General features: G+C 36.5%; 1 protein-coding gene across 1 annotated transcript in view; it reads left to right on the top strand.

The window, feature by feature from the left end:
- The window catches only part of DNAH5 (dynein axonemal heavy chain 5), a 128879-nt gene that overhangs the window by 83011 nt on the left and 21041 nt on the right, over positions 1-24827 (top strand). The window contains exons 52-65 of the mRNA XM_074897847.1: positions 1101-1273; positions 3841-3971; positions 8180-8333; positions 9078-9345; positions 9886-10117; positions 11705-11819; positions 12080-12256; positions 14383-14586; positions 15946-16125; positions 17034-17171; positions 17767-17902; positions 19335-19651; positions 20238-20393; positions 20794-20976. Of these exons, the coding sequence (XP_074753948.1) occupies positions 1101-1273; positions 3841-3971; positions 8180-8333; positions 9078-9345; positions 9886-10117; positions 11705-11819; positions 12080-12256; positions 14383-14586; positions 15946-16125; positions 17034-17171; positions 17767-17902; positions 19335-19651; positions 20238-20393; positions 20794-20976 (2564 nt within the window). The remainder of the gene's footprint in view (positions 1-1100; positions 1274-3840; positions 3972-8179; positions 8334-9077; positions 9346-9885; positions 10118-11704; positions 11820-12079; positions 12257-14382; positions 14587-15945; positions 16126-17033; positions 17172-17766; positions 17903-19334; positions 19652-20237; positions 20394-20793; positions 20977-24827) is intronic.

Here is a 24827-nt window from a genome sequence, read left to right as displayed (position 1 = left end):
AGGAGCAAAATTGTACTGTTTACTATTATTTTTCCAGGAAAACCAAACCAACTAAAAAAACCCCATGGTGTCTGCTTGCTGGCACTCTTCCAATTAAGTTTGTCAATTATTTGATGATAAAGTATGGACTGGATAAGCAGTGAGATGGACTGAAAATAGGCTGAACAGCCAAGTCCAGCGGGTAGTGATCTATGGCACAAAGTCTAGCTGGACGCCATTAACTAGTGGTGCACCCCAGAGGTCAACACTGGATCCAGTTGTCTTCAACACCTTTATTAGTCATTTGGATGATGGGGCAGAGTGTACCCTCAGCAAGTCCCCAGGTGGCACAAAATTAGGAGGAGTGGTTGATGTGCCAGAGGGTTGTGCTGCCATCCAGGGGGATACTGGAGAGAGTCCAGCAAAGGGTCACAAAAGAGGACTAAAGGACTCTTCTAAGAGGAAAGGCTGAGAGAGGTGGGACTGTTCAGCCTGGAGAAGAGAAGGCTCAAGAAGATCTCCTCGATATGTATAAATACTTGGAGGGAGGGTAAAAAGAAGGCAGAGCCAGGCTTTTTTTCAGTGGTGCCCAGTGACAGGCCCAGAAGCAGTGAGCACAAATTGAAACACAGGAAGAGTTCATGAACTCTGAACATCAGGAAACACTTTTTTTACTGTGAGGGTGACTGAGCACTGGCACAGGTTGTCCAGAGCAGTTGTGGAGTCTCCCTCCTTGGAGAAATTACAAAAAAGAAACTACAGAAAATATTATTTGCAAGTTTTTACTGCAATATTTATTTACCATCATTCTTGGGTGCTACTTTTGCTTCTAGCATCTAAGTTAATTTCAGTTTTTCATCATTCAAGTTTTAAATGTAAAGAAAGAAGGCTCCTTAATTTTTTGCTGGGTTTGTCTTTCAGAATTAAGCAGCTGAATTTACCATTCCTTGTATAGGGTATAGGTAGCACTCTCATATATACATCTAATATGTAATATGTATAATAAAACTGGTTCTGGGTTGTTAAAGAGACTTCTAATTACCCTCACTTACTCATCCCCAGATTGATCCTTTGTCAATCATTTAAACTGCTAAGGTTTTGTTACTTGCTTTTTGTTCTAGGTGAAAAGCCAGAGGAAGTCCATTTAGATATTCCCAAAATTTATGAGCCAATTTACTCCTTTCATCAGCTACGGAATCGTTTAAATATGTTTTTACAAGCATACAATGAGAATGTCCGTGGAACTGGAATGGACATGGTTTTCTTTGAGGATGCTATGATTCACTTAGTCAAGGTACAGTCTTATTGGATTGCCATTTGTTGTTGTTGTTCACTTGCCCCCAGCACCTATGAGTGGAAGTATGCATGAATCAAGGTAAATTACTTCTAAAACTAAAGCAAGTAATGTATTGCTAGCAAATATTTTGTCTGTCACTCTGTGACTAGGTGTTAAAACTCAACTTTTCTGAGAATGCACTGGGTGTAACTACTCTTTTATATCTACTTTTATGTCTGCTGGGATCATGGTCATAACTATTCTATTTCAACCTTTTTCTTGTTAAGTCTCTGAGAGCCCTTCCTCTCTTTGGAATGAGTCAAATGAAATTCAGATTAGGACATGATTTTTTGTTTATGAAGGAGTAGGCACAGCAGAGAAGGAATAAATGTAGTCCAAACTTCCTTTGTAGATCCACAGTATGCTCACTTCTATTGAAATTCCTTTGAATATGGATTGGAGCTGACCATAATTTCTAGTACACCACAGCTTGATAGCATTGTCCACACAGGCTTCATACAAAGGAGAACTTTTTTTTTAAAAAAACTAAAAAACCTGTTGTTTCTCATTTGCACAGTAAGATTATCTGTATTTCTTATCATAAATTATTAAGAAGTGAATATTGGATTGTACCATCCTAACAAATAGTATAATAAATATCAAAACAATTTAAATTTAGTTATAGTTGACAAACACATTGCATCTGCAGATTTCAAAATTTTGGGGTGGATTCTTGTCATTTCACAAAAGTAATCCCTTTAAGGTCTTCCCTGAAAAGGATGGATGATATTCTGCTATAGATTTCTTTAGGAAAATTGTTAAATCATCATGACACTCACTAGCAAGTTTGTGGTTTATTCCCAGTAAAAAAATCTATTTAAATTCAGGATCTAGCAAAAAAATACTTTTCTTTTTTTTTTTTTTTTTTAAAAAAAACTCCACTGAAGAGCCACCTGTTGTCAGGAATCTCTTCAGGCAACTAGTTAGTAAATACCTGAAATGTTACCTTAACTTTCACTTGGATAAAATGAATATATATAGTGCTTGTCTGATTCCATATTCTTGAAAGCAGCATTTACAGCCATGCAGGTCTGAGTTTTATGCATTAGCTAGCCTTGAGACGCTTCTAAGAGAAAGCTAGGTAAGCACAGTTAAGGTCATGCCTAATCTGAGCTGATATAGTATGACTTGAATGAGTTAAAGCTGAGGAATATCTTAAACAGAGAACAAACCTTCCAATTTACAGCTTGTGTGCATCTGCCTGAAAAAGATCTAGTACTCATAATTGAAGTGATGAGCAATATTCCAAGGATGGTGTGCAAATCTAGTTTTGTATCTCTGGTTAATACTAAGTATGCTTAGAGTAAAACTTTGTACTTGATTTTATCTTTGCTTATAAAATATTTATCTATGAAAAATAACAACTATATTACACTCAAGATGCAAAATATATGGGTTTAAAACTGCAGGAAATTGGCATGGCTGTTTCTAATAACTTGAAAAAAAGTATGTTAGAGGAAAGGCAAGTAAATAAGTATCCGAGGCTGCTTCTTGGCATGATGGAATCCTAGGGGTATCAGAGGAATGTTCAAGATAATAACAGGAGCTAATACTCTGTGTCATTGCTTGTGCAATGGAGACCAGCTGCTAAACAGCTGCTGGTTATTACCTTGCCTTAGAGAGGCAAGTGGCTCCATGTTATTCTGGAAATTAATGTAGGCTCTTTTGTGTACTATGGGTATCTGATGGGGTGTGGAGTGTTTGTCTCCTGTGCTTAAAGGCATATTTTCTCAGCATCAGGAAACATCTTCTACCTGTTTCCAGTTTTCTTGGCATTGTTTTTTTGCTGTGGACAGAGGGACAGGTGCTGCATGCAGTTCACAGTGCTGAAATTTTTGTTGCTCTGAACTGCAGAGTGTGTTTGCTTACATTGCACTGTCCTGAATTGAAGGGAAATGTAGAGTAGTAGATATCTCCTGCCTTTTGCTTTAAAAGATAAATAATGAAATGGGAAAGAAAGGGAGATCTACTTGAGAGATGTTTCACTGTGACCAAATATTCATACTGATATTGTGGATTTTGATAATCAAGTGAACTAGAAGCTTAAGAAATTTGATTATAAAAGCAGTATTATTACCTGCTGCAGAGAATACTGGAGACTGTTTGTCCTGATTTAACATGCTTTAGATCACTTGTCTTTCTGGTCATAATGAAGAGGTCTGGGGAAATGAGTCTTACTAAAGTTGTCCAGAGGTTATGGTATTGGCGAAATTATTATTTCCTTCCCAGTTTTGCAGTTGAGATTTACATGTGCTTTGTGGAAGTGTGATAAAATTCCACTGATAATTGAAATTTCACAGTGATGGAATCAAGTGGTTGCTATATTATTGAAAGGTTTACAGAAAATATTACAAAGTGCAAGTGTCCACAGAATATATTAATAGTAATTTAGAATTCCTAAATTAAACCTTAATATTTTAATTTGTTCTGCATTTCTAGTATAACTTTATCACTGCAATAGCATATAAATTTTGGGTGTGTAACTTTTATGCATTGTAGCAATAAATGACTGTGATCTTACACAGATTTCTCGAGTGATTCGCACACCTCGTGGAAATGCTCTTTTAGTTGGAGTTGGTGGCTCAGGAAAGCAGAGCTTGACAAGACTGGCATCTTTCATAGCTGGCTATGATACCTTCCAGATAATGTTAACGAGGTAAGCATTAATTAAAATTTAAGTAAGTACTTTGAATTTGAACTCTTCCTATAAATAAAATAGGGTCTTACTCTCTGCAGTGGGAGAAATAACAAGCTTAACATAGGCTGATCACCGTTGCTTAGAGTGGAAAATGAAAATCATTTGATACTTACTAAATTTGGTTGATTTCCTACAATAAATCTGAACTTTTACCATCTTTGGAGTAGTTAACAGTTTTGTGTGTTTCACAGAATAAGAAGGAATATTGGTGGTGTCAAGTTATCTTTAGTTTGTGTCTTTACACAGTAAACTGAACTGTACTGAAAGCATTTGTAGGTGGTATCTATCCATAATGCCTTTAAGAATTTATCTTGCAATATTTCACAGAATCATCTAGGTTGGAAAAGACCTTGAAGATCATCCAGTCCAACCATTAACCTAACACTGACCATTCTCAACTACACCATATCCCTCAGTGCCATGTCAACCCGACTCTTAAACACCTCCAGGGATGGGGACTCCACCACCTCCCTGGGCAGCCCATTCCAACGCCTAACAACCCCCTCTGGAAATAAATGCTTCCTGGCACAACTTGAGTTCATTACCTCTTGTTCTGTTGCTTATTACTTGGTTAAAGAGGCTCATCCCCAGCTCTCTGCACCCTCCTTTCAGGTAGATGTAGAGGGCGATGAGGTCTCCCCTCAGCCTCCTCTTCTCCAGACTAAACACCCCCAGTTCCCTCAGCCGCCCCCCCTACAACCTGTGCTCCAGACCCTGCACCAGCTTCGTTGCCTTTCTCTGGACACACTCAAGTCATTCAATGTCCTTTTTGTAGTGAGGGGCCCAAAACTGAATACAGGAATCAAGGTGCGGCCTCACCAGTGCCGAGTACAGGGGTCAGATCCCTTCCCTGTCCCTGCTGGCCACGCTATTGCTGACACAAGCCAGGATGCCATTGGCCTTCTTGGCCCCCTGGGCACACTGCTGGCTCCTGTTCAGCCGGCTGTCAATCAGCACCCCCAGGTCCCTCTCTGACTGGCAGCTCTCCAGCCACTCCTCCCCAAGCCTGTAGCACTGCTGGGGGTTGTTGTGGCCCAAGGGCAGCCCCCGGCATTTGGCCTTATGGAAACTCCTCCAGTTGGCCTCAGCCCATGGCTCCAGCCTGTCCAGGTCTCTCTGCAGAGCCTCCCTACCCTTGAGCAGATCAACACTCCCACCCAACTTGGTGTCATCTGCAAACTGACTGAGGGTGCCCTCGATCCCCTCGTCTAGGTCATCAATAAAGATGTTAAACAGGAGTGGCCCCAACACCGAGCCCTGGGGGACACCACTCGTGACCAGACACCAACTGGGTTTAACTCCATTCTCCACAACTCTTTGGGCCCGGCCATCCAGCCAGTTTTTTACCCAGCAAAGCATGTGCCCCTCCAAGCCACAAGCAGACAGCTTCACCAGGAGAATGCTGTGGGAAATGGTGTCAAAGGCCTTAATAAAGTCAAGGTAGACAACATCCACAGCCTTTCCCTCATCCAATAGGCAGGTCTCCCTGTCATAGAAGGAGATCAGGTTTGTCAGGCAAGACCTGCCTTTCATAAACCCATGCTTACTGAGCCTGATCATCTGGTTGTCCCGCATGTGTTGTGTGATGGTACTCAGGATGAGCTGCTCCATCAGCTTCCCGGGCACTGAAGTCAAGCTGACAGGCCTGTAATTTCCCCGATCATCCTTCCGACCCTTCTTATAGATGGGCGTCACATTGGCCAATTTCCAATCTGTCGGGACCTCCCCGGTCAGCCAGGACTGCTGGTAAATGATGGAAAGTGGCTTGGCGAGCACCCCAGCCAGCTCCTTCAGCACCCTCGGGTGTATCCCATCCAGTCCCATAGACCTGTGTGTGTCTGTGTGATGCGGTAGGTCACTGACTATCTTCTCCTGGATTGTGGGGGGAATCGCTCTCCATTTGAAGTAATGCCTATGTGAGGAGTGAAATCCTCGTCCCTGCCCATTAATTTAGTAGATGTTATGTATATGTCAGTATTTTGACAGACTTTTCTGAGTATATCTTGGCTTATTTAATATTGTTTAACCCAAGGTCGTTTCTTTTGGAATAACTCACAAAAGATAAAAAAATAAATTGTAAATCCTTCTCTCAGTATTTTAGAGTGCTTCCCAAAGTATCTCTAGGACAAGTCAATGATCAGGAAATATTTTTGGCATTCAAATCATTGTAGAGAAGCTAAATTATTTTAATTCTTTTGCAGCTGTGTTGGCTGCAGAAGAAATTGTAGATTTGGCATGTGTGGATGTCTCTTGGTGAGGATCTCATCAGAGGATCTATGTGAGATAGGGATTACTTTGGGAGAGATTACAGTACTGTTGACAAAACAAGCAGTAACAAATTCCTGGGTATCATTCACAAAGAATTATGAAGCCACTAGAGGGTGAAATATTGAATTAAGGAAGTGGTGTGTAGCTTCCCACGTAAAGTTCCCTTGTCACTTGAGGATCACAGAAAGGCCTATATAAAGCCCATGACAACAAGAGTCCAGAAAAGATCTGGAAAACCCTCACACCTTAAGGCTTGTAAACCTGATGTATGCACCAGATGAATTAAAGAAGCTGTGATGAAAAATAGAATGAGTGAAGATTTGAATAAACATGATTTTAGGAAAGACTCATCAAAGATTCTGGTAAAACATAATCCTGCCTTACAACCCCCTTGGATTTCTCCAATTGAGTCAACAAGTAAATGTAGAAGTGTGATATTATTGATAAAATTAAACTCTGTGCCTTTCTAACCTTAAGTGTTCATCTAAAACATATCTAATAATTTGTGCCAGAACACCTCTGGGAAAAAATTTGAATCCTTCTTGTATAGAATCATTTGCCCTTTTTTAATTCAAAATTTTCGGTTCTGTTTTTAAAGATAATAATTATTTGATTTAAAATAGTTTCATTTAGTTCACCAAGTTAGATGATAGTCATATTGCTAACTCAGTATGTATAACCTAAAGTACTTTTTTCAGGTCAGTATTTTTGTCTAATTTTGGGTAATTAACTGAATAACTCTTCCAATCATTATTTCTCCCTGCAGCTTAAACAAAAGGGCATAGAATATTTGTGTCTTCTCTATGACCGTTTCTAATTTTAGTGATGTTTTTGCTTTTGAAGTGTATTATTTATAAACCCGTGTATGGAACCTTATCGTGGTGATTATGATATCTTTTCTGAAACAAAAAAATGATCTTCTTAATCATCAACAAAAAAATCATAAACCCAGTGTATTTATTTCCTGATCTTCTCCCTAGTAATGAGCAACTGTTGTACAATTTCTGATATTTCAGGTCATACATGAGATAGTTATGGTTACATAAGTTACATGCAACCACTTCTCTGTTTTAATTCCTAGTGGGCATCCAAGAAAACTCAGTTTTTATTGCAGTCCTTTATCCAGCCAGAGAGATCATTCCAGTGTAACTGTGTGTTTACAGGGTTTGTGTGTCAAGGTTTTGGTAGCATGGGGGGCTATAGGGTTGGCTTCTGTGAGAAGCTGCTAGAAGGCTCCTCAGTGTCCAACAGATGGAACAGCAGCCAGAAGAGGAGTGAGAATATGTGAGAGAAACAACTATTCAGACATCAAGGTCAACCCACCACACCTTGTCTAATAATTTTTATGTTTTTTATTCTCTTAGTTTGCTGCTGCTCTCTTTTGTTTTTGTGAAACTGTGAGTGGCACCGTTGGGGATAACTTTCATCAGAAAGGCCAACTAGTTTGAATTTTTTAATTAGTCAATAAAATGTAAAGTATCTTCTTGCACCCACCACATGACAAAATCCTGTGAGATGACACCTGTCTGGCTTTTTACTTTTTTCTAGCAAAAGAGAAATAAATAGCTGGGGGGTTTATGTTGTTGCTTTTGGGTTTTTTGGTGGGTTTGAAGAGCAGGGTTGTAGGTTATTTTTTTTAATAATTTTTATTTTTAAATTTCTTTATTGATGTAGGAGGTGAAAAAGAGAGCAGGAAAATGAAGAATGGATTAGATATTTAATGTGAGACTATGAAATGAGCTATGTCCTCCTAATCTAAATGAAAATTGCTGGATTTGGCACCTTATTGCCTTAATTCCAAGAGATAATTTCTTACTTAAATAGACTTGTTCTTTTTCTTTTAACTGGAAGCCCTTTTTAGAAGGAATGAATATTAGTACAACCTTCCTTTTTTGTAGATCGTACAACACTTTAAACTTGATGGAAGATCTGAAACTCTTGTACAGAACAGCAGGACTGCAAGGCAAAGGCATCTGTTTTCTTTTTACAGACAATGAGATCAAAGATGAGTCTTTCTTGGAATACCTGAACAATGTTTTATCATCTGGAGAAGTAAGATGCCTTCTCATGATTCTTTTTCTGCTTTTTAAATTTTATAATTCTGAAGTAAAATAACCTCATTTATTTAAATATTCTTTCATATGTCAGGGGGCATACTTTCACAAACTTTTTGTCATTACAGTATTACAAAAAGTTTAAACAATCCATTATACTAGGTTTGAATAAGACAAAGCTATTGTAAAATTAAGAATTGAACCTCATCATTATATAGAGAGAAATTCTCTAAGTCAGACCCTTTTATATGTATTGACAAGTTGTCTGGGATATGAGAATACCTTAAAAAAATTAAGACTTGAGGAACATCCCTGAAGTTTACCAAAATTGTCTGTTAAATTAAATATCTCATTAGTGTACAGGGTTTTTTAAATGGTAAATTTATGTCCAGAATGGATGTGATGGCTTTTGTCGTTAGTTTTTATTTAGTTTTTATTTCAGGAGTGTGTTTCAGAGTAAATTCTACTACTTACTAGAATATTAAGAGAAGAAAGCAAAGCGATTGTGCATGTTTTTCACAGGAGAGGGTGGGTTGTACTTTTACAGCAAGTTAGATTTCAGTGTGTTTAATGGAATCACTTCAGTAAAAGTTCAAGTTTAGAGTGGTGTGGGTCCCAATAACTTCAGTGTCCAAAATGTATGCCCCTTCCTGTAATGCTATCTATTAAATGAACCTTATGCTATGTACTCTTATTTTGGATCATCTCATAAAGCATGAAAAAAACTTCCTTTTTCTCAAAGGTGTCAAACTTATTTGCACGTGATGAAGTAGATGAGATCATTAGTGACCTCATACCCACCTTCAAAAAGGAACATCCACGTAGACCTCCGACCAGTGAGGTTCTGCATGACTACTTCATGACCAGAGTCCGTCAGTACCTTCATGTAGTTCTTTGCTTTTCACCAGTAGGTGAAAAATTCCGAAACAGGGCCCTGAAGTTCCCTGCTCTCATTTCTGGATGCACTATAGATTGGTTCAGCCGATGGCCTAAGGATGCTCTAGTGGCAGGTAGGTCTATGTTTTGTCTTTGCAGGTATTTAATTCTCTCATCAGTGGTCATGAATTTGTTTTAATTGCTTTGAATTTTGTTGTCACACTGGCAGAAGAAACTTACTTTGTTCTAAAATTTGATATACCTGTTTTCTTCTTTAAGCTTGCTGTATTAAACTGTTGAAACATTTCTAATAGAGGAAAAGCTTTGTACATGGTTTGAAGGAAAATTCCCCTTGAAGATGGCTTGAAGGCAAAATAAAGAAAGAGATTATTAGTAATTGTGCTTGTGATCAGGCATACAGAGGAAGGCTGTGATTACCCAGTCCCTAGATAAAAAGCAGTTGCACACCTGGAGGTGAAAATATGCCATATCCTTGACTGAGAATTGTGGAATAACGTTAAGAATGTGATGGTGGAGAGTAAAGAAGACTGGGGTTTCAGAAGCTGGATGAAAGCTGTCATAATACATGCTGACATGTTTTATATTGACTTGTTTATAAGGTAAGAGTTTTTCCTGAGTATTTACTTACATTTATGTTTTGTTTCTTTCCTAAGTATCTGAACATTTCCTGTCCTCATTTGATATGGACTGCACTGCTGATACAAAGAGGGAAATTGTACAGTGTATGGGCTCATTCCAGGATGGAGTGGCAGAGAAGTGTTCTGATTATTTCCAAAGATACAGACGTTCTACACATGTGACTCCCAAATCCTACATGTCCTTTATTCAGGGATATAAAACCACATACAGAGAAAAGCATGCTGAGTTACAGACATTAGCAAACAGGTAAAGTGCTCAGTTTACTACTGATTTTCTGTAGTTTTCTTCCCCAGATAGGTATATCCTGATAATACTTTGTTTCAATGCGTGGTTTGTCTCTTTGCACAGCAAAAGGACTTTTTTCTTTTTTAAACTTCCTAAAATTGTGTAAAGGTGTAAATTGATCAAATATTATCGTTGCTGTTGGCATATAACTGTATATTTTATATAATAAAATCTGTATATTTTTGGAGAGGAAAGAAGGGTAGTGATGTATGAAAAAGCAGGGTGGTGGGAAAAAAAAAAGTCAAATATAAATTATTCCCATGTATTTATAATGAATAACAGAAAATGTCTATGTGTAATTTCATAAGATATTCACAATAGAATTTAATTTACCACAGAGTAACTTCTGTTTTCTTGTTAAACAGTTGTATGCTCCTGGTATGAACATGTAAGAAATACCCTTGGCATTTTTGGTTTTGTGATCATAGAGCCTAATTTAGGCTCATGAGCTTTTTACTTGTAGATTATTAAAGTGGTTTTGATATTCATTCTCCTTTTCATTTACTTTATTAAACTAATGAAATCTATTTGCAGATTTATCTTCATGCCAGAAATACCCAAATAGAATGTAACATTAACATTTAGTGTATCAATTGGTCTCACTCTTAAGAAAAGCTGTCATCTTAATTTTGAAAGATTGGAGCTGGAAATGTTTAAGAAAGACTCAAACTAGTGTATTTCACTTTGAGACATGCAAAGCCAAATTGAGTTAGAAATCTGTAGTTATATTATGGATGAAGACTTGTAAAACAGAGAGGTCTGGTCCTGTTTTCTATCTTCTGATGCCTCAGATGCACCAGATTAGTTCATACATGTCAATTTGTTTCACTTAACCTTAGTTGCATGGTTTGAATTGCTTTGGTAGGTGTTACTCTTCATCTCTTCTCCAGTATTTGTTTAGCTGTCCAAGTACTGCTTAGCCTTTGCAATAGCAGCCTCTGTAGGGGCCACTTAAACTTGTCTGAAAAGTCCCAAGTGAGGACTTAATTTTTGATAGACAAAATGCACAGTTGAAGGAGCATTTTTAATGCTGAATAAGAAAAGTGTTATCTCAATGCTATTTTTCTGTTACTCTCTTTAGTAACTCTGGTTGTTCTTGACTTCAATATTTTTAATTTTGTTAGCCTTTTTAATTTCCTCTTCAAACAAGAAAAAGTGATTTGAGGTATTTCGTGGCATTCTAGTGATCAGAAAATGCTTTCTGCTGTATAAAACTCAGTCCTTTGGGTATCAGGTTGGAGGTCAACAGGGATAGTGACATATATGGAACTAACATGTAGGATTTTTATGCAATGGTAAAGGCATGCTGTTTGAGTTAGAAGTGGGTAAAGTTTTAAGTCACAGTCTCCATGTAATTCTTTATTTGATTCTGAAGACATCAGACACTTGTGTGAAAGTTCCTGCACAAGTTTTATTTTTGGTGTAAAACGTGTCTTGCCAGTGTTCATTTTGTTTGATATAATTTATTCTATTGATGGAATAATTTGGAAAGCGGAGTGTAAATTACATAGGGAATGACATGCTTCTTGTTTTGTGTTTTAACTTCAGAATGAATACTGGACTGGAAAAATTGAAAGAGGCCTCTGAGTCAGTGGCTGCTTTAAGCAGAGAGCTGGAGGTGAAAGAAAAGGAACTTCAAGTTGCCAATGAAAAAGCTGACATGGTATGTACAGCCTTCAAAGTGTATTGCTGTTTGATTTTTTTTTTTTTAATTTCTTCTATTTTAAAATGATTAATAAAGTAAAAGGAAATTAAGTGTTGGGAAAAAGGGGATCTGAAAACTTGTATCAGTGATGAAAGTAATTGGTTTGAGTTTTCTGGCTCTGGAATTCAACAGGTAGAATTTTACAACAAAAATTAATACATTCTTTGACTAGGTGTGTTTTCTTTTATATTTGCCATGTGGGTGTTCTTACATTCTAGGTACTGAAAGAAGTTACTGTAAAAGCACAGGCTGCTGAGACAGTGAAGGGTGAAGTTCAGAAAGTGAAAGACAAAGCTCAAGCTATTGTAGAAAGTATCTCAGTTGACAAAGCCATTGCTGAAGAGAAGTTGGAAGCAGCTAAGCCTGCTTTAGAAGAGGCAGAAGCAGCCTTACAGGTTAGTACTTGGACCATGTATAACATTATTTGACTGCTAAGATGGGGTTCTTTGAAAACAAATACAAGATTGCAGATGTATTGCATAACTCATAAGTTTACAGAAAATTTATGCAAATAAATATACATATTTTGAGGCATTTTAGGTTCAGTTTTTTTTTCTTTTCCACCTGAGTACCAAAGCCAGAATAGGTAGGTTTTTGGAAAAGGGCAAATTTTAACTTTAATTTGAAACTATAGTTGATGTAAGATGTGTTGCATGTTGATATTAGACTGGTAACTGAAAGTTACCAAACCAAAAAAAAGATACTGTTCTACTTGAAATTTTTGGATTCTGGTAAACAAAAGTCTGATTTTAAGGAAAAGCTACACTAGCATTATTATGAGACTTCACAATGGGAAAAGGTAGTTGGGCTTAATCTTGAAATTCTTGCATTTGCTATAATGAATTGCTTTGCCTGTGCCTAAAGGGGAAAGGAAAACTATCATAAAAACAAGCCTATCAGCATATGTATCTGTATCCTCAGCATGCATTAATTCATTCAGAAACTTCTTTAAGGAAGAAAATTATCTATACGAGTCTGTGTAGAGCTTCTTTTAAAAAATGAATCTCACAGTCATTACGGATTTGTAAATTTCCGGCTAGATATTCCTGTGATGGAATTCTGCTTGCAGTGTAAACAAATGTCTATTGAATATGTGATAAATATAAAATTCACTTCCCAGATAAAAAAATCTTTCGTTGATTATTTCACTCCATTTTTACATATTTAGGACTGCTAAACCCTGTGTTAAGAGACAGTTAGGTACAGAACAGCTTGTAAGCATTTTTAAACATATAATGAGATTAAATTTTTAAAAGTAAGAGTAAGAATTGACAGAATTCAACAAAACTTAGTTATACTTTGCCCTGCAATAAACATGGCACATTAAATGTGTAACTAGAAATAAATAAATAAATAATTTAAAATAAAATGCAACTCTTATGCCACAGTTTAGGTGGTAGCAAAAAATGCTGGGCTGAATTTCCTAAAGGTCACTAAGAAACAGTTGCTTAAAGTTTCCACACAGATGCCTAGAAAAACTCTGCTGAATTACTAGGTGCACATTGAACCCAACAAGCAGCCAAATATTGAAGAACAAATGGCAGGCAGAAGGAAGGGCATCAGGATAATCTGCAATAATTTACAGTCTCTTTCTTGAGGTATAAACACAGGTAATTAAAATCTTCCTTTAGGAATTTTCCAGTGAAGCATGTGCTAGGCTTAGAGGCGAGGTGTCATAACACCTACAATAGCCTGTTGCTTACTGTTTGTCACTGTCATGCACTCAGGGTGGTGAAATTGCCTGTGAATAAGCAAAGCTTCTGATCCAAGTTATGTCTGTTACAGGAGCGGGCCTGTCCATCAGCAGTTATTGTTCAGGGTTTTTTTGCTCAGTATGTGGTGCAGTATGCACTACTGCTCAAACTTCTCGAAGGAGACATCTTCAGTAGACTTTTCTGATAGTCCTTTCTGATTCATGATGTACACTAGAGTTATGACTTCTAGCAGTAGAATTGCACCCTAAGCTTACTTGACTTTACTTAATAGGGCCTAGCTTTTCATACATTATTATAATGTATTTGTTTTTCTTGCGGGCCTGCTTCTACAACAGGAACATTCCCAGTATGATGAATCAGAAGGTGCAAATCTGTATGTGTATCAGGCCTTCTCACTGGTTTCCTTAATTCTCCCTCATTTGCAAAATATCAGCTGAATGTATTTTCCTTTCTACACTCAGTTTCTGGTCAATAGATTTACATTTTCAAAAAAGGTAAAATTTCAAGATGTTTCTGTTTTGCTGTGTTTTGTCAAAAATGTGCATGGTAGTTTTAAGCTTTTAGGTGCTGCTCTGGAGGTGGCTGAAGTGAAGTTTCCTGGTGGTTGCTAGGAGGTCATAGTGAAAATCTGGTTGCAGGGTCCTTCTAGCTTCATGCTTTTTAGAGATAAAATTATTTTTGGTTAAAAATAATATGAGTAACTTTTTTCTTGTCCAATTGATTAGTACTGTTGGTGAGCTTATATTCTATGTCTTATTAAATAAGCAATAACAGTAATTGCTTTACCCTTTGTTTTAAATTCATAGACAATAAAACCTGCAGATATTGCCACTGTCCGCACACTGGGTCGACCTCCTCACCTCATTATGCGTATCATGGACTGCGTGTTACTGCTCTTTCAGCGAAAAGTGAACAATGTGAAAATTGATCAGGAAAAATGCTGTACCATCCCATCATGGCAAGAATCCTTGAAGCTGATGACAGCAGGGAACTTCTTACAGAACCTACAGGTGTTTGTGCAACCATCTTTTTGATATTTTTTTAATTTAAGAAAATACGGGACTGTGTTTTCTCTGGTGTTCATAAGAGAAAAAATGTGCAAAGGGAATCAGACACACAATAGATCTGAAACTTTAAGGGTCTAAAAGTAAGTATGTCATAATGAAATAAACTTGAATCCTTCTGGCAAAGTTAGGTCATAAATCAATTATAGTTTCTCCTAAGTAAGGCAATTAAATTACTTTCAGTGGCAAATGATTCAAAGCTTTAAGCATTTGGTTTGAATAGCTATTACTTATCTGTTTCATTAAAGCTGATAGGAAACATCATTTTTCTGGTACCTAGCTTTTCATTAATTTTCAGTATCGCAACTTGTGTAGTGGCTTGCAAAAGAACAGTGGATTATTACGATGTACAAAAGGAGAATTTTTAAAAATTTGGGATTTTCAGTTCCATAGCATGTGTCTAGGGAAATGGGAAGAGTAACTTGTGAATAAATCCCTGCTCATAATTTAAATTAATAATATTATCATTATTCTACTCAGAATAAATTTCTTTCTTAATCTGTCTGTGGTCCAGTGGGAAATCACAGATGGCTTCTGTTGGCTTGACCAGCTTTGTGTGGTTGGTAGTGCCATGGATGCCATTTATGTAGTATTCGCAATGGATCTACTCATAGTAATTTTAATTTACTGGAGGACTTCAGCATTTCATTACTTGTGCATAAATAAACTTATTTGTGCTTCAGAGAATGGCTATTTTTCAAGTTCATCAGTGATGGATTCTCATTATACTTTGCAAATAAATCTTTAAAGAAACTTATCTAGAATATTTGACCATCAAAATAGAGTTGAGAGAGAAAATTGAGAGTTTTGGGGGATGAAAAATGGAAAAGATTTTTTTTGAGAAAAGAGAGGGTCAAAATAAATTCTTAAAATTGAAACACATTCCACTAATGAGGTAAGATAATTTAAGGAGAAGATAGTTGTCTTGCCCTTTGTAGAATGCGTATTATTCACCAGAGTTAAGCTTTTCCTTTTCTTTTTGAAGATTGTTATGTATTCAGCCTTAAGAAAAATGGCATTTCAAGCAAGATATCAGTGATATTTTGTATCAACAATTAGCTGTGTAATGGTAATGGACAGTGTAAGACAGTGAGGATCACAAATGAAGGCAAACTTTTTTCCATTTTGTAAGAATATAGAACAGAGTGGAATGACTTTTACAAGCTCTCAAAGGTGCATGATACAGAGGGGTTCATATTAGCTGTTTGTAAGTAGCATTTGTGATCTTGGTAGTGTTCTGTGTGTGCTGAAATACATATATGTATAGTTTATGTATATAACATACATTGCACTTTTTTTTTTTAGCAGTTTCCAAAGGACACAATTAATGAAGAAGTGGTAGAACTTTTGAGTCCTTATTTTGAAATGACGGACTACAACATTGAGACAGCTAAGAGAGTATGTGGGAATGTTGCTGGCCTTTGCTCATGGACCAAAGCTATGGCTGTATTTTTTTCCATCAACAAAGAAGTATTACCTTTAAAGGTAAATCTGTTAGTAGGAGGCACACAGACTTTGCTTATTTGCTCCTTCTCCTCCCCACCTGTGTGCATTTGAGGTTTTCATCTGCTGGAAACATCAGCTGCCTTGTTCCAAGTGTGCATGTGTCTGTAGGAATTTGTTATCTTGAAAATAGTAACTGTACAGTAAAATATATTTCAAATGTACTATCACTTCTAAGCTGTCAAAATTATGAAAGAGATTGTGCACTTTTATGCCTCTGGGCTGCTTCTGAATAGGATTGAAGCAGCTGTCATCTAGTGTAATTCAGTATTGAAATTGCTTTACCTTAATTAAAAATTAAGTAGGAAAAAACTTGAGATCTGGTTCTTTTAATGTTCTGGATCTCAGTTTGTGAGATGACTATACAGTGACTTTGTTCATCGGTGTTATTTAGAGAAAACCAGGCTTAAATAGTTGTTAAAAGGTAAGAATGAAAACCAGGAAGAACATGGTCAGGCGTGTTTTTAACACAGAATAGCTTGTATTTATGATAGGGATGACTGAGAGGGAAGCAAGATTTGTAGTTAGAGGTAGTATATTTCATTAGACAAAGCACATTGATTGGAGAAATCAAATAGGTTTCTAGTGGCACCAGTATTTTTGCACACCAGATCAGACTAACTTTTGTGTGAGATGGAGAATGGCTGGTATTCCCAGAAGTTTTTCTATTTTTTCTAATTTATGTTGGACCAACTACTTAACTGTAGTTACCTGCAATAAAAAGTTAGTTCATTGTAAAATCCAAATAAAAAGTTTTAATGAATGATGAAATCTATACTGAGCAGTTTGATTTTGAAATGTAGTAAAGTAAAACTCTTTGAGATATATTTTAGCAAATGCTTTAAGATGTTGTGTGTATGAATACACTTTTGTATTTGTATGCTTCATAGGCTAATTTAGCAATCCAGGAGAATCGCCTAACTACTGCTATGATGGATCTGCAGAAAGCTCAAGAAGAACTAGGTGCCAAGCAAGAAGAATTAGATACTGTGCAGGCAGAGTATGAAAAAGCGATGAGAGAAAAGCAGGTGAACTGCTCGTTACAGAAAAGAATTTGCCACCCTTACTTTAGGGAAAACTTAATGCATTCTCTCAATTTCATTATTATTTGAAAAGAATGTTGATGGACAGAGGAAAAGAAAGAGATATTATTTGGATACTGCCTCTTTGGATCCCACCTCTCTGCCACTGATCCTCTCCCCCTCTTCGTCCTACCTCCTCAAAAACTGTTTTGTTTGGATTATTTGTTTAGTGCCAACTACAGTAACATCAAATTTCATTAAAGTATGTTATCTGTATATCATGTATTTGAAATTCTGGACAGAATTCCCCAGAGTTAATAGATACTAGGCATTTTGCATATCATTTAACATGTATGCCAACATGAAAGTTAAGAGCAGAAATATTTTAAAGTTGAATCACATTTATGACAGATGTTGATAGTTTGTCCTGATACACTTTTCCTATCCCACTTTACCTCCTTCTCTGCATGGTGATATAAGTGCTTGAGTATATATTTTTAATCTGTTGTTTAACTACCAGTTTAATTAGCTGTAGAGTTTTTTTCTGGCATCTTGCATACGTTACTCTAAACCATATTTTTTGGTATACGGTTTTCTCTAGGCTTTGCTTGAAGATGCTGAGCGTTGCCGTCATAAAATGCAAACTGCCTCAAGTCTTATAAGCGGTTTAGCAGGTGAAAAAGAGAGGTGGACAGAGCAGAGTAAAGACTTTGCCATGCAGACCAAGAAGCTAGTGGGTAAGCTTTTGTCCAAACCTTTGAGCTTGTAAGTTAGTCACTTGAGTTGTGATGGGTAGTGAAACTCAAAACATTTGAAATGTCAAACTTTCCTTTTGCAACTTAGCTTCCCTGTTGCTAAAATGAGAGTAATTGTTACTAATTCTCTTGCTAAAGCACTGCTAGGTAAAAAGTACACTATAAGACTAAAGTTCATTATTAAAAAAAATAACCCCACCAGTAACTGTGTGTGCTCTGCATGGGCTTTTACTTGACACGTATAACATGCAGTACATACTTGGGACACTGATGTTTTAACTTGATTGATTGTAAGTAGCAGTCCAAGGAGGGTGGTATGTTAGCAAGTGCCAATAAAGTATCTGTAACAGAATACATATGGAGGAGAAGAGGACTTGATCTTCAGGAACTGAAATTTATATGTAGCAATCAATATTTTTAAATTTAGTTACTAATGTTCATAAAACTTTTGTTTCTTAGAAGTTCAATTTTATTTTATAAATATGCACTTGGAAACAGAATTACTTTGCAATAAGGGATTAATTTATTAGTGAGATCAAGTAAATGAAATTTATCTTGTCCTTTACTGTGGTGTGAAGTTTCTTCTCTGGTTTTTGCCTTGAAATGCTGTAGAAAGCAGATGTTGTTGTAGATGTTGTATTATAATACATAGGTTGTATTTTGTTTGTTGTTATAATATGTATATGTGTATTAACAACTTACTAAAAATACAGGATACCTTCCCCACACACTCATGATGTTTGCTTTATAGATAACTTGTAAATGTCTAAAAAATATTAGTACTCAGTATAAAACTACACTATCTTCTCCAGTTTGAATCCTGCAGTCTTACTACAGAGGTCCAGAAAAAAACAGAACTATGGTGTCAGGAAACTTAGGGGGGCAATCTTGAAGCTCATCAGAAGATTAAAACTTGTCACACTTAATATCCCCATAATGATATCTGTTACAATTTTTTAGTAGGAGTAGTTGTAATTGATTTGTTCATATTTAGTACTCCTAAATAAAGATTATTTCCTCCCCCCAAAATATTGTTTAAGCCTGTTCTCATGACTTTGCAAGGAAACAGTGGAATTTGAAGTTTATTCTGCCATGTCCTGCTTGTGCAGGATCTGGTGTTTGAAATGGTGGGGTGGGTGTGTATGTGTTGGGTTGACCTTGGCTGGCTGCCAGATGCCTATCTCTTGATTTTCACAGTTGCACTGTAAGGATAGAGTAAATTTGTCATCTACTGAGATGTAGCATTGCTATGTAGTAATCCTTGGGAAAAGGCTGATTTGTCTTCTTTATGGGTCAAAGTGTGTTCTTCAGTTACCAGCCAAACCATACAACTATAGAAGGAAGCAGGTTATTCATGAATAGAATTGGCAAAGTTGTAATGTTTTGTTTTCTTTTTCTTCTCGTTCTTTTTGAGGTGATGTACTCTTGGCTACAGCTTTTCTGTCCTATTCTGGACCTTTTAACCAAGAGTTCCGCAATCTGCTATTAAATGACTGGCAAAAGGAAATGAAAAGCCGGAAAATCCCCTTTGGTGACAACTTGAACCTCATAGAAATGTTGACTGATGCTGCAACCATCAGTGAATGGAACCTACAAGGATTACCAAATGATGAGTTATCCATTCAGAATGGAATCATTGTCACTAAAGCATCTCGTTATCCTTTATTAATCGATCCACAGGCACAGGGTAAAATTTGGATTAAAAATAAAGAAGGCAGAAATGAACTTCAGGTAATAGGAATGCTGGTGCTTTCTTAATTCCTAGAAACTCTTAGTTCACAAAACATTACAATTCAGTGATTCAAGTAATACTTAGTAAATGCCTTATATAAAAGGCCTAGTCTGGATGTAAAGGACATATGAGATATATTTGGGTAGGTTTGAGATTTGGCTAGATATGAAAATGAAGTCAGTACCATTAGTACTAGTGAAACAATTTGTTTAATGAATTTATGCAATGTCAGCCCTAATCCTGACTTTGCTGCAGTTTGACTTGGAGAAGTTAACCAAGACAAAATTGAAGGTGATAACAGGTTGCTGTGAATTTCTGGTCTAGTTACACTCATAAGGTATCAAAACTTTAGGTGCTCAGTGTTGCTTTGCTTCTACTTTTGTAGATGAAAAATAGAAATTCATGTTCAGTGAGTTCTGAGAACATGGTACACTGATGCTAACTTTTCCGTCACAATCTTTGCCTTAATCCTAGTCTAACCTTAGGATCATTGTTTTTGACAGTAACAAATAAAATAATTTATAAATATAAAATCCCCCAAATTTAGTAATGGCATAACATATAGGTCCATGATTGTATTTTTAGATCACTTCTTTGAATCACAAGTATTTTAGAAATCACTTAGAAGACAGCCTTTCTTTGGGAAGACCTCTTTTGATAGAAGATGTTGGAGAAGAGCTTGACCCAGCTCTCGATAATGTTTTGGAAAGAAACTTAATTAAAACAGGCTCCGCCAACAAGGTAAATCTAAAACAAATGAGTAAACAAGTGGAAACAGCCCCCTCAATAAATCCTAATGAGTATATGACTATAAAAGATTAAACTCGTTTTTAAGTGTGATTAATGCTAATACCAAAAAAAGTAGAGTTTAAGATCACTAATAGTTAATATATTTAATCTGTAGAGTTCCTTATCCCTTTGCTTATGGCAATTTTAAAAAATTGAAATAATCTTTGAATGAGTCATTTAAAGAGTTCCACAGATATTCTCAGCAAATTCTTTGCATCAGACATATAATTTAAAGATGGATTTTCACACCTTTGAACAGAAAAAATATAACCTTTGTTTCTACATGCAGTATCTGAAAGAGTGTGTACTGTTTCTTAATATCTCAGGACTTCTTTTTAATACTTTTATTAAGGTGAAGGTTGGTGATAAGGAAATAGATGTTATGAATGGCTTCAGACTTTACATTACTACAAAACTGCCAAATCCAGGTTACTCTCCTGAAATTAGTGCTCGAACCTCCATCATTGACTTTACTGTGACCATGAAAGGTCTTGAAAATCAGCTCCTAGGCAGAGTCATTCTCACAGAGAAACAGGTAAAATAATTAATTGTATCTTTCTCCTTGTCTATACATCTTACATTTATGGAAGGTTTTACTTTCATTTTAATTTATTACACTCTTTTCCCATATTGCAGGGTAACTTTCTTGCTCTCTCTATTGTGATTATTCTTTTTATGATGGTTTAAAAGCTGGCACAGAAGAAATTGACTAATTCAAGTGGAAGTTTCTATTTGTCTGTATTGTCACAACTGTACCATACTCACCTATTTTTCCTGCCTCAGTGAGTTATAACCTCATGAGAATGGCCTATGAAAAGGAAGAGGGCCTGGAATAAAACCTGATGTTCTTCTGTCTACACACTGTGGAGCTCATGGCAACAGAACTGGGTGCAAAGGGTTCAGACTTAGTTACTTCCCTGCTCCAAGGGAAACAGACTAACTACCTAGTTTGACATGGCAGATGTATTAGTTGAGGAAGTCCAAGTTCAATATGACAACCCCAGTAAACATGCCACCAGCAGTTCTGGAGGGAGTCTGGTTGGTATCATTTGAACTATTGGGCACCTAATGCCTGTAACTATTAAGGTCAGGCAATGTTGAAGTCGAATGAGACACTATGCGTCGATGACCATGTATTTACTAAGATTTTGGCAATAGTTCCAGTTTATCTTCACTAGACAGGAATGTGTTTGTTCCCTTATTGTGCTATTAGAGGACCTCTGTTGAGGTCCTCCTATCTTCCTCCCCCACCTCCTCCCAGTGTAAGACGTTCCTCCTTAATGGCATCAGTCATCTTGTTAATGTCCATAGATCTCATGAAAGAAATCTTACTCATTCTATGAAGGTTTATATTTTGTCAGACAGCTTCATTGAACCATCAGCTTTGCTTCAACCAATGACAACTTATCAACCCACTACGTAATGGATTTATCACTGTCTGTCCGAAACACATGGTGCTGTGTATACTTGCAAAGCCTTATGCCAAACTTAACTTCTGAGCCCTGCAATAGAATAATACATTCCTCAAGATGATAGTCATTTTGTCAACAAATACACCCAGTCATCACAGTTGCTGTATACCTGCTTGGAGGACACAGAAAAGATAGGAGCTTAGTTTTTCTCAGTGGTACAGAGCAATAGACTAACTAATGGAAATATTAGGTAAAGAAAATAGGAAAAAAATAATTACATTGAGAGTGGTCAAAACCAGGAACAGACTACCCAGGGATGTTGTGGAATCTCCATTCTTGTAAAGGTTCAAGACTCAACTGGACATGGCCCTGAGCAGCTGATCTATTTAGAACTGCCTTGGGCAGGGCATTAGACTAATTAACTTCTAGAGGTTCCTTCCAAACTAAAATTATTCTATTATTCTGTGGTATCTTTGCCACTAACTGGGAATATCTAATGGGTGGACATACTGTGCTTTCTGGACCAGCTTCTCAGAGTGGTGTACTCACTACTGCTTTCTTTGTGACCATCTGGGGATAGTTCTTCCAGATAAATGGCAAGTGGACAGGCAGGGGGACTTTCATAGAATAGACTTACTACTTTTCAGTTTGCTTGGCCTCTGTTTTTGCACCCAGTGGTTCAAGGTTTCCTGAAGAGTTAATTCGGACATATACCACTGTCCAAAACTTTTTTTTTTTTTTTTTTTCCCTATGATGTTTGGGTTATGCATCTTCGGGAATTTGGGGATTTCCCTCTTAAGTGTCTGGATTCTTGCTACCTTCTTGTAGCCTTTGGTAGGGAGATGGTGGAATTATTTAATTGTGAGACAGTTTGCCAGATGATTTGAGCAGTATGACTGCTTGGTGATATGCAGTGTTAGAATGTATGTGTGGAATTTCTGCCCCCAAAAGAGAAGAGATTATTTGTCTGAAGTTATTGTTCTTCAAGATTTGTACATACATTTATATCCTTGTTGCCATTCCACTGTCTCTAACATAGTTCTGCACTTCTGATGAATGAGATTTAGACATGCAGAGAGGAAAAGGAGGATTTACAGCACATAATTTAAAGTTTCTGCAAAGTTTGACTTTCCATTCCTGTGTTGTCTGGTATGTCCACTGGTAGAATCTGTGTGGCATAAATCTCAAAAAATTGATTTATTACTGATAAGAATACTGGTACTGATTTCTTCTTTCCACCAGAACATTAAACTGATTTGCAAGATGTGAGCTAAGGATAAGAAGGTCAAAGAGTAGCTGTTATATCTGTATAATTTTCATTCTACTCTATTTCTTGGAATAATTGGATTTGAGAGACTTGATATATATCTGAATGTAGTATAACTTGTACTGTTTTATTAATATGATTGTTTTGATACATTGGCTGTTATGCAGTTTGACAAAAAACTTGCTTATTTAGTGTTGTAGAAATAGATATGTCAGATTAGTAGTGGAGTTATAAAATAAAAGAACTATTTATAGCTTTTTGAGTTTTCACATTCATATTTCAAGATTTGTGGTGGAAAAAGGCTCAGGTTTTGTGAGGAACAGTTAATGGAAATTCTTGCACTTGTGAATCATTTTATGACAGAACAATATAAGCTATGTAGCAGCTTTTACATGTTATGAATATTAACAAGATCTAGCATTCTTTGGTACAATCTGTAAAATGACGTCAGCTTGTGTAAAGCAATCCCATAAAGCTGTAGTTGAAATAGTCTCGTTGGTGCAAGTTCCTTGAATTCACGTTTATAGTAACTTGGCTTAGTTTTTTTGCATCTTTGAATTTACAACTGGAAGTTTATGAAAACATGATGAAAGCTTTCATCTATGTACTCTTCCTGATCTGTAAAAAGTATTTTAAAAGCTTAATAGATGGATTTTTCACCAAGGTTTTCATCTCAGGCTACTTAACTTGCTTTAGTTTGGTCATTCTGTTTCCTGCTTGTTTCTCAGGCTCTTCTTGTGAGGAAAACTTAGCTTTCTGTTTTTTAAATGCATTGCACTCTAAAATATGTTTAACCTTTTAAATTGAACTCAGCAAAACATGAAATTTAATTTAGCTCAGAGTGATTTATCAGCATGATAATTATTATATTTAATTGGATACTAACATTCTTTTAATGCTATACTTTTAAAAATTGTTTCTGCCTCATCAAACTTGCATAATACGTGTCTTGCTTCATAATTGCTACCTGCTTTTCTCTAGTTCCATTAGCCATCAGTTGATTGAAATGGAGTTAACTGTAGTTCTCTTGTCTTTTAATCAGTTTTTGTCAGAATATTTTGAGTCTGTATGTACATTGTTGTGGTTTAACACCAGCCGGCAACTAACCACCATGCAGCTGCTCACTCAATCCCTGCCCGTGCCATGGGATTAGGGAGGAACATTGAAAACAAGTAAAACTCATGGGTTGAGATAAAGATAGTTTAATAATTGAATTAAAAATAAAATAATAATAATGATGATGATGAAAAGGAAGACAACAAAAAGAGAGTGAAATAAAATCCAAGATAAACAAGTGATGCACAATGCAATTGCTCACAACCTGCTGGCTGATGCTCAGCCAGTCCCTGAACAGCAACCTGCCACTCCTGGCCAACTTCTTCCAGTTTATATACTGGGTATGACATCATAAGTTATGGAATATTTCTTTCGCCAGTTTGGGTCAGCTGTCCAGGCTGTGTCCCCTCCCAGCTTCTTGTGCCCTTCTAGCCTTCCTGCTGGCAGGGCACAAGGAGCTTAAGAATCCTTGATTTAGTATAAACACTACTTAGTAACAACTAAAATAATCTGTGTGTTATCAACATTATTTTCATACTAAATCCAAAGCACGCTATACCAGCTAATAGGAGGAAAATAAATTCTATCCCAGGTGAAACTAGGTCAACATCTTCTAAATTATGTGACATTTATATTATTCCGTGACAATGG

The sequence above is a fragment of the Athene noctua genome, chromosome 2 (genome assembly GCF_965140245.1).
Source record: "Athene noctua chromosome 2, bAthNoc1.hap1.1, whole genome shotgun sequence".
In the NCBI taxonomy this organism is placed as follows: domain Eukaryota; kingdom Metazoa; phylum Chordata; class Aves; order Strigiformes; family Strigidae; genus Athene; species Athene noctua.
Note: the sequence above shows the minus strand (reverse complement) of the source record. Positions and strands in the feature narration are given on the sequence as shown.